The 12,912-nt window shown below is 39.6% G+C and overlaps 1 protein-coding gene across 7 annotated transcripts in view; it reads left to right on the top strand.

The window, feature by feature from the left end:
- MTHFD1L (methylenetetrahydrofolate dehydrogenase (NADP+ dependent) 1-like) overlaps positions 1-12,912 on the top strand; it is a 148,499-nt gene that overhangs the window by 85,235 nt on the left and 50,352 nt on the right. For 6 of the 7 annotated variants that reach the window (XM_021390182.1, XM_021390181.1, XM_021390183.1 and 3 more), the window contains 3 exons: positions 1,147-1,188; positions 2,111-2,211; positions 2,617-2,794. In XM_021390182.1, coding sequence (XP_021245857.1) covers positions 1,147-1,188; positions 2,111-2,211; positions 2,617-2,794 — 321 coding nt within the window. Of the gene's footprint in view, positions 1-1,146; positions 1,189-2,110; positions 2,212-2,616; positions 2,795-10,681; positions 11,294-12,912 lie in introns of those variants that run through there. The other variant, XM_021390184.1, reaches the window with a different exon arrangement.

Raw genomic sequence — 12,912 nt, forward strand, 5'->3', positions numbered from 1 at the left:
TTTTAGTCTGCTCAGGGGATACTAAAGTAGCTGAAGCAAGTGTGCAAGTGTTTTCCCGATGTACCCAAATCACCAGTGTATCAATTTTTGTTCTTTAAGCCAAGGAGATACTTGAATTACTGATTCTAGAAGTACTCCTAGAGTCCAATTAAACTGAAGTCTGCTAGCCAAACAGACAGGCACTAAACTCCTAAAAATACTGTTCTGCTCAGCAGCATGCACGAGAGTGACACTGCTAGGAAAACAATCTTACTGAGTAAAAATAGTAGAACTCACAGCCACAAAGTTGTGGACTGCGTGGTTGTACTCATAGCAAATCCTCTCATAGAACAGAGCTTTTCCTTTTTAAGTCTATAAAGTTGGCATAATTGTATAACTTTCTATCATTTTAGACCAATTCTAATGCAAATTTTATTTTAAAATAAATATTAAAACAATTTGTCTTTATTTTATACATGGAGGAACATTTCCTGTGCTCTATCACTCAGTCTAGCAAATGCATTACTTGAATGACTTTTTAGTGATCTCTATTTTTGAACTGTATCTTTAGAAGTATAAAGCTTTCTTTTAGTTATGTAATCATCAGAGAGGCACCCAGAGTGACAGATACTTTAATTGGAGCTTAACTTGTAAAATGGACCAAGACCAGTGCCTGGGGCAAAAGTGACCAAGTTCAATCTATTTGGCTCCATACTCTATATCTGCATACCTTTTTGCTTTTCAGCAAAATAAGTTACTTACATCCAATTTCTTGCTATTGTCAATAATTACAGCACACCCAGAGAAGATGTTCCTATTCAGATTGTCTGTGTTAGTTATTTCTCTAGCCTGCTGCTGGAAGTTGCTTTCCATTGTCTTTGCATTGCTGGTGCATCATTAAGCATGTAGAACTGGGTTCAGATACATTCTCTAATAAATCTTCTACAACTGGTTGCTGAGTCTTGCTGCTTAGATACAGTGGGAGGTTTTGCTACTCTCCTTGAATCGGTGTAACTTTTAATAAAATAGAGGCTGCAGTCAAACTGTGATGTTTGTGCAATATTTATACTTCCAGGTGGTATAGAAAATAAACAAAAGTGCACTTCTGACTATTTAGGGTTATGGTACGTTTTATGAAATCTATGATGACTTCAATTACCATTCCAGGTAACTGCTGGTGCCCCTCTGAAGAAAGAATACACAGAAGAGGTAAGAGGAGCTTTCATAAAGTTTTTGGAGAAGCTGGGTAGTATGTGGCCTCAGGTTTGGCAATAGCATGCTCTAATACTAACATTCAGTAAATGGGCATTGCCAGCAACTAAAGCCATCTAAACGCCCCCCAGACACTTGGTGTGATCCCTCTTGTGTGAGCTGTGTGTGTGACTGCATGGTAGATTGTACTGAGGAATTGAACCAGCTGAAATATAACTTTTCAGTAAATTTTCCAGGACCATTAAGTTTTCGGACTGATGAGCTCTTCATTCCAGTCCATCATATAGCCTCAAGCATTTCTGGCATTCATGGCGGTGCAAGGGCCAAGTGGTGCAGGGGTCAAAGACACTCCCTGAAATTCATGGCAGCTTAGCACGTTCATTAAAAAGCAGTTTTAATATGACCTTGAGGTCACTCTTCAAACAAGAGTGGATTCTTCAGGTTTGTTTTCCTTGTCTGTTTGTTGTTCTCTGATATTTTAACATCCACCCCCTTGTGACCAGTTTTGGCAACACGTGTGTCAATGGTGTTTCTAGGAATCTCCTTCAGGGAAGCCTTTGGTCAGAGTAGAAGGGGAAGGAGTACAGGCCTATGAGAACCTGCCCACAGACCATTTTTTGATATCATTTATATCAACTGACAGACAGTCATCAGCTGCACTGTCTTCTCATGTCCCAGAAAAAAGCAATGCAATCATGTACAAATGCTGGACACTGCATAGTCACTTAAATATGTCTGATACTTATTAATTTTACTAAGATTTAATAAGTACCAAAATGTTTTGTCTGGAAGCATTTTACTTGCCCACAACTGTCATGATCAGCACTGTTTACGTTCAGTTTAATTTGTGGAAAATTCTTTGGCTGGAGCTGGCTTGACGTATCTGACCGTTTCCGTTACTTTGTATTTAATTGCGTAGAACCTCCAGCTGGTAGCTGATGGCTGCTGTAATCTTCAGAAACAGATCCAAATTACTCAGCTCTTTGGGGTTCCTGTTGTGGTTGCTCTAAATGTCTTCAAGTAAGTCTATTCTTTCATTACTCTTGTGAGTAAATCCGCAGATCAAATTTCCCCCCCCCTTTTTTTTTTGATTTATAAATGAAGCAGCTTTGGCACAAAGAAAAGTAATCGCTGAAGAGTCATTAATTTCCATCGTGAATATCCTTTGAAACCTTGGATTGTTCTTAAGACTTAAAATGACAAAAAGTATATGATGTTACAGAGATATCAACGTTCACGTTAATCAGTTACAACTATTTTTAAAAGTGTTCTTGAAATGTAAATTAATATGCTGTATATAAATGTGCTGTGTATATGTAAACTTGTATAGAAATTTGCTATACAACTGCTGATATAGAGTATGGCTAAGTGTTTAAGATTATGAAATAGAAGTAATTAAAAAAAGCATAACTGTTTCGTTGGCAGAACTGACTCTCCTGCTGAGGTTGATCTTGTGTGTGAGATTGCAAAGCAGTCTGGAGCATTTGATGCTGTACCCTGCAATCACTGGTCAGATGGTGGTAGAGGAGCAGTAAAATTAGCTCAAGCTGTGGAAATGGCAGCCAATCAGAAAAGCAGTTTCAAATATCTCTACAACTTGGAGGTAAGTTTTTGTTTTAATTTTATTTTAATGAATGCACGCTGAATTGATGTTGGATTTAAAACAAGAATGTTGCAACAAAGCTGTCTAGCATACTTGGAAAGAGGCTTTGCTTGACTGTGGTTTAAAATCACAAAGGCTGGAGAGAACGAGCAATCTGCTTCTTGTCTGATCAGTAGTAGAGGATATTTGTAGTACTTAGTGCATTAAATCATATTTTGATAAGTTTGTATTTAGCATAAAAATATATCTATAGGTAGAACTTCCACAATTACTGTGGGAGATTTCACAAAGATCTCATATGATATTTTCCTGACAGTCATCTGTAATTGTAGTTACTGTTTCACAGTCGTGGGTAGGGCAATGATTTCTGTCTCTCTGAAGCAATTCACACCCTGTAAGAGATGTTAGAGCATGTGTGCACTACACATCTGTCCAGGCACAGAGGCTAACACAGAAGCACTGTTTTCACCAGCACTCACCTGCACACATGCAGCACTCAGATGAACATCCAGGGTGGCATGACCATGCTGCTCCCCTCCTGCTGGTCAGGACTAGAGCTTCCTGGTGCAATACAGTCCCACACCACATGGGTCACTCTCACTGTTGGCACGGGGCCCTCAGCCTGTCCAGCAGTAGCCTTGGCGCCTACCCCACTTCCGCTGTTGTCACCAGCACCTAGGAGCCTCTGGGGCTCGCAGCTCAGCCAACTGCTGGCACACACAGCTCTGCTCGTGCTCTGCCCTTCAAACATCCCATATTTACTATTTTTTTAAGTTTTACTTGGTCCCAAAGTGCTACTCTTGCTGCATCCTATAATGAGTACTGTACCTCTGACACACCCCTAGTTTGTGAAAGAGTCTTCCCATTGATTGTGTTAGTTTCTCACCAGGGACAATGGTGGCATATCCTGCCCTTTGACTGGTCTTAGTAAACAATTGATTCAGGGTGCTCTATTTTTCGCTGATTAGGTTTTCTCACTAATTACATCACTAGGGTTCCACCTGTCATTGAATATGCCTCTGATCTTTGCCTGGCTTTGTGTTTAACATGCATAGCTGTTAGATAACCTAACAAAGCATAGCATGGTCCAAGTTTCAGTTCCATGCCTGATGGAGATGACTCTCTATCCACGTCTTGGAACCTTCATTATTGCAGTAATCTGCAAAGTAACATCACAACAAGGCGAGACTGTCAGAAGGAGCAGCTTGCATGGAAGGACTGCATGTATCCCCAGTAGCTCTGCTGGATGGATTACCACCATGCAGGCAGAACACATGGAGGGATGTACTGCCCGGGAAGTTCCACAACCAATATCTTACGTCCTTCCTGACTATCCAAATATGGGTTGTTTCAAATGTGGACAGCAAAATAGACTTCTCTGGGACCAAGGAAGCCCTTGTCAAATTTCAGATCCTGTGCCCCAGTTGTCAGTGCTACTTATTTTCTTTAGGAAAATTTTGAGTGGTATGTTTTAACAGCAGAACCTCTGCTTCATTCTTTTTAAATGGCTGAAAGTTTCTATTTTGATTCTACTCGGCAGAAAAAAATGTTCAGCCAGAGGCAGATATGCCCTGCTTTTCAGTAGGGCTCCTCCCTGATATGTACCTCATATCTGTTGCACCCATTTTATGTCTTCTCTTCACCTCCCCCACTATTTTCACAAGTGTCAGTAACCCAGCCAACTCCTATTAGTGTTACACACTGCCTTCATGGAATTGATGGCAGTAACTTGGGATTTTAAGTGCTATGGCATCTATTCAGGGCTTTTTGCCCATGGAGCATTTTTACAGCCAAACTGTACAATGTATCTACCTTTCTGAGTTTGTCTCTAATGAGATGCGCTGGAAACTAAGGATATCATTTTATGGTCTTTGAATAATAAAATAATTTTTTTAAGTTTATTTCAGAAATACATGTAATACTTTTCCCCACAGGACACTTGCGTTACAGGGATAGCACATTAGCATTTGATGAATCCCGTATTTAAACTCCTATATTCTACATAACTAAGAACCTTGTGATATGAATGAGTAGAAATGATTGGCAGGACTGGCCACTGCCTCTGTGAAGAAATAAAATGAGATTAATTTCTACTTCAGTGTCTTTCCCAGGCACATCTTGTGCTGTGTTGCATAAGTAGTGTGATCATAGCACAGAAGGAATGAATCACATTTTTACTTCACCTTAAAATCACATAACTTAACACACATATTATAAGCCTCAAAAATATGTCAAAAGGATTTTATAAAAACATATAAAAATCTTAAAATACTGTAAAAGTCTAAATTCAGGTCAACAAAAACAGCAAAATGTAAAGTTCTGGCTTCTGTTTCATTCTTACTGGCCAAAGCGTAGAGACTGAAGCAATTGGAGGCAGGGAAGTGAAATAGCAATGCTATCTCTTGTAATGTAAGGTAGATCATTTACACACTGTGCTCATAGAGACATGAAAGAAATTGCCTCTTCCAAGTCAGCCTGCCCAGATGTTAATTGTGAGTCTAGTAGGGTTTTTTGATGTTGCAGTTCTGAGGACTGAGTTCTACTGTTCGAAGGGGTACCTATGACAGAAGAGTAAAGAAACAGAAGAGGTTGTAAGATAAGGTTCAGACATATTTTCCCTCATCATTGTGCCTAAAAAGATGTGCAAGTGCAAGCATGTTATTCTATCCCTTGTCTTTCAAGCAACTACTGCATTTGTCCAGTTACTTGAATACTTTCAGGGCCTGGTTGCCTCCAGTTTGATGGGGCTTGCAGTTTTCTTCTTTCCCTTGTGGAATGTCAAAGGGGGAAATATTCTGCATAAGACCACCCTGGATATTTAGAAACAAAACCCCAACGCCCCTGTATGTAAAACTGTTTTTACTAGTCAGATCGATGTCTGCAGCAAGGTATATTACTGGTAGTCAGTCTGGCTTCTAGTTGCAGAGTAGTCCAGGTCAACTGAGCTCTCTTTAGCTTTTCTCCAAAATGATGTGTATCTATTTGTAGTGTTTTGTGTAATTTCCGAATGTATCTGAAAATAAAAGCTGAAAGGAATTCACTAGTGTATATCATGTGAGAAGAGCAAGAAAGTCTTTCCTCTATCTGTCAAATACTGGTAAAATGCTGAGGATTGGCTTTTTTTTTTTTTTTCTGTATCCTGAGATATGTTCATATATTCACACCAAGTTCTCTAGCAATACCCAGGCATGTGCTGAATGAGCAGTTTTGGACAGTGGATACAACACAGTTGTGTCGGCTCAGGACTCAGGCTCAACTAAGTGGTCCTGTTGAGCATCATAATATGCTATCCTTATCAGAGGACTGTGCTAGTGTGGTTATATTTCTCAAAGCATCTCAGCCAATGTCTTGGTTTCAGCTGAGAAGACATTAATAGCACACCGATATTTTGGTTGTTGCTGAGTGATGGGAGTGTGCTCAGGGTCAGTGTCTCTACGTAACACAGTGTTGTGTAGTCCCACTTTTAGATTACTTATCACATTTTCTTTATTTCTCTAAGCCGGCAACCTTTTGTTTTTACCCTACTAGCTGGTGTTTTTTTCTGTTTTAAAATATTTTTGATTTTATCAGGGGTTCATTTGAGATTTAGTGACAGATGAACAAATATTTTTCAGGAGTTGAAATGAGAACAGAAGGAGCTTCAAGTATATTTTGAGGGCAGTGTGAAAAATACTGTGTATATGATTTTGGGAGTGCATATGTATAACAGTATTAAATACAAAAAGCAACATTTGACAAGTAATTCCGACTCTGTTGTCACTTGAGAAGTGTAAGAAAAGGGCATAAACAGATACAATATGCCATTAAATCCTCGCAGTATTAGGACTCACTGTAGTGGGGGGTTGTTCAGGAGCAAGGATGAGATTTTTTATTTGATAGGTTTCTGAATTTATAACATTTAAAATGATTATTAGCAGTAGTTGTAATAAGCACTGTAGCAGTGTGTGGTTTTAATACGGATTTTTCCCCTAGTGTAAACTGCTCTTATTTTATTGTCGAATTGGTTTCTTACTGGGTGTTTCTCTTTAATGTTTGGAGGATGGGTTTCTTTTAAAGGCCTCTTGAATTCTCTATGAAATAATCTGTGCTTTTAAAAAACATACATATATTCTTGTTACATATGGAAAATATCAAAATATCAATTCTCTTATCACTGTCGACTTCCCTTCTGGGTTCACTTTTCTTGAAGTATGGATCTTTAAGTTGCAGCAGAAAGCTATAACTCAAAACAAAGTTGTCTGGCCTGTTAGAATTAAGTTTAGATAACTAGAGTGAGGATAGAAGAGGATGGAAACATATGCATCCTATTCCCAAATTTCTCTGGCTTCGGTGCTTTTTTTGGAAAGGGAGGTGAGAGCAGAGTAGGGGGCTATATTCTGAGCTAAATTTCTTGCTGATGCATGACTGGTGAGGAACCTGCCTTCTTTCACTATGCAGCATGTTGAAAGTTCTGTGCTTTTGGAAGGGGAATGCTTGGGGCCTCTTCCGTTTTCTCTGTGTTGAACACTCCCATGACTGCAGAGAGGCCTTCTTAACCAGGGGTGTAGAAAACACAGGTCTGAATGAAGGCAGGATAAGTAAATCTGGCTAGTCAGTGGGTTAGCATTGTATCTTTAAAAGATTGACATTGCAAATGGCAGATATTATTGAAGAGCCTTGAGTCATTGCATGTATGCTGCACTGAAAACTAAATTAAAAATCATAACAAAAGAGAGGGAGTAGAAGGGCTTGTTCCAGTGTTCTGAGTTGAAGACACCCATTCCAAGATGACATCTGTTTTTGTCAGTGCTCTGCCTTTAGTTAATACAAATGCTGCTCCAAAAGTAATGCCTCCTATTTTATTATGTTGGCCCATGAGGCAAATGTTGGTGGCATGGCAGTAGATGTTGAACCTTCCCCCAGTATTCCCTTGCATGTTGTTGCCTTGTGACAGATGGCAGCAGAGGGGCAGACTGACAAAGTGGCATCTGACATGGAAGTGCACATGAAGCAAAGATGTGGAACTGAATTCCTCTTTGTGGAAAAAAAGGGCACCCTCTGACATTCATAAACACTTGCTGAACTTTGATGGAGACCAAGCAGTGGATGTGAGCACTCTGAGGGTGGATGGTGTGTTCCAGTAATGGCAACAGCGGCAGTGGGTTGCCTCCGCTGGTCCAGATGTTTACATGTGCACCATGCAGGTGCTTGTTCATGGCTGGTGAAAATGTGTAGCTAGTGGTGGTGGCTACATTGAAAAATAGTGTTTTCCATCTGTGAATTTGCTCCATCAAACACTGTCATTATGCTCTTTGCTGTAATTCCTATGGAAATAAATAGGAGGCATTACTTTAGCAGTAGACCTCCATATTGTTTCAGGTGAAAATATTACCAGGTTATTCTGTGGAGGTTGATAACACAAATATTTTGGCTGAGTGCAGTGAATGGCCTGGCCAGGCTACTCAGCAGAGATCTGTGTCGTCTTGGGTCTGTCTGTGAGAAATGAGACTGAGTAGCACTTCTGGGAGAGGAATTTAAGCAGTTAGCAACTTCGGCACTGGTATTTCTCTTCCCGTACTGGGAGCATAGCAATAACAGGCAAATACTGATAATTTCAACACCGCAGTTTTGCCTGCCTCTGTTGTACTGTGGCAAAATGGTGTGGGCTCATTTCTTTCAGTCATAACTTCAGCTGTCAGAGATGATGGGTTGGTTACAGGGGGCTAAAGGTAGCATCAAAACAGAGGAAACTGAGAGCAGTGGTTCTGTGTGCATTAGCTTCTCTCCCATCCACCACCAATGGACTTCAATAACAAGAATGAGCTACAATGCACGTACTTGAGAAGGACAGTGGTTTGAAGAGGAGGGCAGAGTCAAGAAGGGCTTGAAGGGCATTGGTTTGAGGACACTGAGCTCCAGGGAAATCGTCTACAGCAGAGCATTTGTCTCTGTTTGCAAACTGGTTGTCTTTTTAATTCCAATGCAATTAAGTGGTGGGGGAATTATTTTCTTCTCCTTCCATTGATATCTAAGCCATGGAATCTATCCATTATGTGTATGCTGTCACATAGGCTCTGCATACCTCTGTTCTTTTGCCTCGGATGGACAAAACTGAAGGTTCTTAAATACTGCTGGATCGGGGATAAATAAAATTATATATGCTTCTCTATGAAACTTCAACTAATAGCCAACGAAGATCATTTATCATCTTGAAATGCAGGCTGTGCTGCCCTCCGGGGTATGCTACTCTTTAAACTAATTCCCCCAACCCACTGCTAGTGAGCTATTTAGCAACAAAGCCACATTAAAGAATTCCACAGGGCTGTACCAGCCTCTCCTCCCATTCCCATCAAAAAAATTTTGGTGGACTCTGGACACTTTTTTTACACTGAATTGAATGTTCTGAGATTGGAAGCTGTCTTTGTTTCATTCCATCTTCTCAGTGTGTGTAGGCTCTTGATGGCACTGCATTTATGTATTTGTTTTTATTATTTTCCTAGGCTTTGCATGAAGCAACTTTCTTAGGCACAGCTGGGATTTCAAAGTAGGAAAATAGATCTCTGAGGCCAGAGGCTTAGGTGTTGATTCACAAACCATTTAACTTGACTGACTATGCTTTTCTGCAAATTAAAAAACAAAATCTTGTCCTGTGCCAACAAAGGAAGAGGAGTGCTAGAGACTTGGGAATCCTTCTGTCAGCCACAGGTCTTCTGGAACCAGAATATACAGATACTTTAATAAATGTGTTTTTATTTTATCCAAGGGAAAAGCTAGAAGTAGGAGTTTGAATGTGCAGAGTCAGCTATTGTTTTAGTGCTGCACTCTGTCACCCCACACAGCACCTTCAGCCATACTCCCATCATATGTTTTCATTTGGCAAGGTTCCCAAGAAGAGGAATGAGGGATGTCTGCATACTCTTTCACTTAGTCAACCAGTGATTCTTTATTATTGCTTTCAGGGAATGCATGATTTGAATTTAAAAAAAAAAAGTGCCACAGCCTTGAATTTGAAACCATTTTAAGAATTTGTTAAAGCACATGCAGTTCAGGAACAATAAATCCAGAAGCTGATGATTTCTTAAGTAAAATAGTGACAATGTTATAGGCAGTGGGACTAACGTGAATATTTATAGAACTTGAAGCATGCGATGTCAAAATTACAAGTGATAGGGCAGCAGCTTTTATATACTCTACATTTAAATGCATGCTATTCAGCAAATCTTAAGTTTTCTGAGGGAATAAATTAGTTTTAAATATTTATATTGTATGACTGTGAAGAGATTCTTTCAGACAGCGTTGCACTGACTACAGGTATTCAATTTAAGCAATATAACACCATTGCTTATCATAGTAGCTGTAGGCTTTGCTGAGACCTTGCGGAATGAAGACTGGCTACAGACTTACAGCTGTTGGCTCTGGTTTTTCAGAGATCATTTTCTGCTGAACCCTATTTTGGTGGGGAAGAGTCAGGAGTATTTAATGCAGAAGGAAGGTAAGACAAGAGGTTGCTTTTAGCAGTCTCTGAGATTAGTATATGGGGAGTTAAAAAAAAAAAAAAACAAAAAACAGAACTCCTTTCTCCAGTAGCCAAACAGCTTGAAGTCAGGGGTCCAGATTGGGATGCAAAAGATGGGAATCCCAAGCACAGTCCTTGGTATTGTGGCCTTATCATTTCACATGGTACTGACTGATGGCAACGGGGCTGATGTCAGGAGTCCTGGTCCTAGCAGACTGTCCCAATGCGCTTGCAGTACCAGCACATTTTAGTGATCTGTCTCAAACACACTGAGTATTTCTTTCTGTGGTAATGGCATTTTAGCCATCTCTATACCTCTGCTTCATACTGGCTTTGTCTTTATGGTAAAATGGTTCTGTGAACTGATTTAAGATAGATTTATTTTTTTCCAGGGTTATATTTTAGCCTGTATCACTTTCTCTACTACGTGCAGCTACACAAACGGTGCTGCCCTCTAGGTTGCACTGGCACAAAGGTGAGTGTGAGCAGCAGAGGGAGGAAGGAACAAGGAGGGGCTGTGCAAGCTGTTCTAATGTCCTTGGAAATCCTCATCAAACTCCTTGTGGAAAAATGATAATTCACAGTCTGCTTTTATAGCTGGAAGAAGAGATGAAGAATGAAAAAAATGTTAGAAAAGGCTAACAGGAATGAAAGCTCTATTGTAGTACCTTGTGGTATAAAGCTGTTGATAACACTGGAAGAAAGAACATCATGTAATTAACAGCACCGATTTACTCTAAATCTGTTCTTGTAAGGGAATGGCCTGGAAGTAGCAGCATGACTGAATGATGACACTGGTGTGATTTAATCTTGGAGAGTCAATTCAGTCTTGAGAACGACAGGCTCCACACTTTATTACTGTTGATTTCTTGGTTTGATTGTTCTCTATCAAATAATGAACTGTACCGCTACACAGATACTGTTTTTGTGAAATCAGTTTGTGTACTTTTGCTGTGGCTAGCACTTGTTAAGCTTTAGCCAAAGAGATAATCCTATTTATGGTGTGGAAGCTTGGCAGCCTCAACAAGCATGCATGATTGTGCTTGCTTCAGAGGCAGCATATGGCTTTGGTAGCTCTGCATGTGTAAGATTTCCGAAATGCACATTGGCAGGGATGATCAGTTATTTCTCAGAGCAACACCAAAACTACTTAGCCATTAGCAGATACTTGTACGATGTGGCTGTGTAGCACCTTCTTGCATTTAGTATAAATTTACCTTGAGCATTTCATGCTGCCATTTTCCTGAGAAGCTAAAATTGAATTTGAAATGAATTCTCTAAAGGTGCTTTAATTCCATCAGTGTTCATGTTAATACATAGTTCCTACCTATAAAAGTCAGGTTTTCTTTAAATTAATATTGTCTATTGTGTAGCTATCACCTGTTCTCTGCCTAAATGTGCTTAGCTGCAAAACGTTTGCAACCTTCCTTAAAGGAAATGAAGGAAGAACAGCTTTTATAGCTGATCCTAAATCTTATGTACTTTTGACACTTTCATTGTCTTCACATTTTATAAATATCATTGTCATCATAGCTGTCCAGTCAGCAGAAGGGCCGTAGAGCTAAGCTGGATGCGGTTCTACACACACCATCCAGGCCAGACTTTTCATTCTTCTTTCATTGAGATCATTTGTTGAGGGTCCACAGACAGTTGCATCAGCACAGCTGAAGATGTTGCATTGTAGTTTGAGAGTGGTAGTCACAGAATCACAGACTGATTGAGGTTGGAAGTGACCTCTGGAGATCAACTGGTCAAATCCATCTAGAACAGGCTGCCCAGGATCATGTCCACATGAATTTTGAAGATCTCCAAGAAAGGAGACTCCACAATCTGACTGAACAACTAGTTGCTGAATGAGCAACTGGTTCAGGAATATCCTAGCCTGCTGCAGAAAATTAACAGAAAAAAAATACATGACAGATACAGTAAAACTTATTTTTTCTAAATACTTGAGATACATGGCTTCTGCTGGCAGATATTTGACCAAGGTGCTTATGTTATGAATAGGTAGCTCGCAAGAGTCTTTAGAACAGTCTGATATCTGTTGGAGCAGAAATGCTGCTTAAAATACCTTAATGATTAAGGCACTAAATTATTTTTCAGCCCCTTTGAGTTCAGCTAAACCATTTTCCATACAAGTTAGCACTGTGAAGCATTGTTACATAGGGTGGATCTCTATTCCCATCAGTGAAAGTATTTCAGTTGTGATTAATCAACAATTGTTGAAAACCTAACCCTAAACTTACCCTTAAAGACAAGATAAGAACAACCTAGAATTGTTTCTATGCATGTCCTGTAAACATCCAGACTTCTGCCATACCAATTACTAAGGCTTCTTTTCTGGTGAATACCATTATGTGATTTTCAACTGAAATGAATTTTTATTTCTCATAGAAATTATCATGTGGCTTTTCTTTGGAAAAGCTACTTCTTTAATTTAAATGAAATTACCCAACAGTATTGCTTACTAAATGAAATACAGGAAACTTTTTAGCTTGAAATGCTCTTACGCTGTGAATCTAAATAGATGATCTCTTAAAAATCCCACTAAATACTAGGAAACAGGTGGATCCTTAGCACAGTGTAGTATACTACTCTGCCTACTCCTGAAACTTCAGGAAGG

Source organism: Numida meleagris, chromosome 3 (genome assembly GCF_002078875.1).
Source record: "Numida meleagris isolate 19003 breed g44 Domestic line chromosome 3, NumMel1.0, whole genome shotgun sequence".
NCBI classification, from domain to species: Eukaryota; Metazoa; Chordata; class Aves; order Galliformes; family Numididae; genus Numida; species Numida meleagris.